The 2342-nt window shown below is 33.6% G+C and overlaps 1 protein-coding gene across 1 annotated transcript in view; it reads right to left on the reverse strand.

Annotated features, from left to right (window-relative positions):
• The window catches only part of LOTGIDRAFT_167913 (hypothetical protein), a gene marked incomplete at both ends in the record, with an annotated part of 2931 nt that extends 1099 nt beyond the window's left edge, over positions 1-1832 (reverse strand). The window contains 2 exons of the mRNA XM_009065784.1: positions 3-158; positions 1617-1832. Of these exons, the coding sequence (XP_009064032.1) occupies positions 3-158; positions 1617-1832 (372 nt within the window). The remainder of the gene's footprint in view (positions 1-2; positions 159-1616) is intronic.
• Positions 1833-2342: the final 510 nt, after the last annotated feature.

Raw genomic sequence — 2342 nt, forward strand, 5'->3', positions numbered from 1 at the left:
ACAAACTTCAGATGAGTTAGCTGTTGGAATATAGGTAAGATTTCTTTCCAACTGGTGAGGTTGTTACCAGAAATATCCAAGTCAATGACATTAGGACAGAGTGAGGCCAGACCTTCTCTTGGTATACCAGCATACGTCAAGTTAGAGTTGCATAATACCTGTCAGAGAAAAAAAAAGTTTCATTAATTTATTCATGGGTCACTTTAGTCATTTTTATTACGTTCCATTTTTTTTCTATGGGTCACTTTTATCATTTTCATTGCGTTCCATTTTTTTTCTATGGGTCACTTTGGTCTTTTATCATTTTCATTGCGTTCCATTTTTTTTCTATGGGTCACTTTTATCATTTTCATTGTGTTCCATTTTTTTTCTATGGGTCACTTTAGTCATTTTCACTGTGTTTCATTTTTTTCTATGGGTCACTTTTATCATTTTCATTGTGTTGCATTTTTTTTTCTTTGGGGTCACTTTTATCATTTCATTGTGTTTCATTTTTTTTCTTTGGGTCACTTTTATCATTTCATTGTGTTTCATTTTTTTTGTATGGGTTACTTCAGTCATCTCATTGTGTTAGGGTTATACAGGAATAGAATTCATATAAAAAGCACAGGCCTAGGTCCTGAAGTTAGAACTATATATTTTTAAGTGCTGATAGTGAATTGTTTATCATTTTTTTTTATGAGTGACATAAATCATTTTGGATTGACCTCAACTGAAAGCTTTGACACTTTGGTTTGAACTCAACTGGAAGCTTTGACACTTTGATTTGACTTCAACTGAAAGCTTTGACACTTTAATTTGACTTCAACTGAAAGCTTTGACACTTTAATTTGACCTCAACTGAAAGCTTTGACACTTTGGTTTGAACTCAATTGAAAGCTTTGACACTTTGATTTGACTTCAACTGAAAGCTTTGACACTTTAATTTGACTTCAACTGAAAGCGTTGACACTTTAATTGGACTTCAACTGAAAGCGTTGACACTTTGATTTGACTTTAACTGAAAGCTTTGACACTTTAATTGGACTTCAACTGAAAGCGTTGACACTTTGATTTGACTTTAACTGAAAGCTTTGGCACTTTAGTTTGACATCAACAGGAAGCTTTGACTCTTTGATTTGACCTCAACTAAAAGCTTTGACACTTTATTTTGACATCAACTGAAAGTTTTGACACTTTATTTTGACCTCAACTAAAAGCTTTGACACTTTGATTTGAACTCAACTGAAAGCTTTGACACTTTGATTAGACTTCAACTGAAAGCGTTGACACTTTGATTTGACTTCAACTGAAAGTTTTGACACTTTATTTTGACCTCAACTAAAAGCTTTGACACTTTGATTTGAACTCAACTGAAAGCGTTGACACTTTGATTTGACTTCAACTGAAAGCGTTGACACTTTGATTTGACTTCAACTGAAAGTTTTGACCTCAACTGAAAGCTGACACTTTGATTTGACCTCACTTTGACTTTTGCACGTCAATTATTTGAATTTACATGCAATTTCATTCAAAAAAAATTTGCAGTGACCTGTAACATAATGGGTCAAAAAACTTCCCATGTATAAAAATTAGAACAAATTCGTCTTGCGCTTACGGTTTTTTAAGACACATACCACATTTCTCAAATGGGCCAATTCAGCCTTCGCACCACCAGTTCCTGCTTTTCCATGGAAAGTTATCTGACAAGATCCGAATGTGTAGTCAGAACCGTCAAAACAATATTTTTCACGCACAGCTTCGGTGAAGGATTGAGTTGAATCATTTTCTTCGTCGTTTTGGTCTTCATTTTCCGTTTTGTTTTCGTCTTTTTCTCGGTGTAAATCCGACATTTTTTCGATGTCAACCGCCTCAAATGATTTCTCTGAATGCTTTGATTAGTTTTAGCTCCACATGAACGTTCAAAATGTCGTCTGCATTAGTTAAAGTTTATTTTTAGAATGATTACGAAATTCTTTGTCACTTTTGGCAGCCATGTTTGTTTACATGCAAGGTGATGAACCATATGGCGTCCATTTGAAAAAATAATTACTAAAATAATTTTGAAAGAATTAATTTGAGGAAAATGAATGAATAATTTCATAATTTGGCTTATTTTCTTCCCCAATATTTTTTTAATTTCAAATTTAAATTTTTGACAGACTGCAATTTTTTCTACACGGTGCATCATTTGAGAAGACTTTTGTCCAATCAGAATACAGGAAATTCTCAACTCCGCGAAAGTGGTGTGTACAACTTCCCGTTTGACGTCATCATTATAGTCAATTATCCAGACACAATTTCCAGGGGAAAAATACTGCAATCTTCTTACGTCTTGTAGATTGAGATATTCCTAATTTTCA

The sequence above is a fragment of the Lottia gigantea genome (genome assembly GCF_000327385.1).
Source record: "Lottia gigantea unplaced genomic scaffold LOTGIsca_70, whole genome shotgun sequence".
In the NCBI taxonomy this organism is placed as follows: domain Eukaryota; kingdom Metazoa; phylum Mollusca; class Gastropoda; family Lottiidae; genus Lottia; species Lottia gigantea.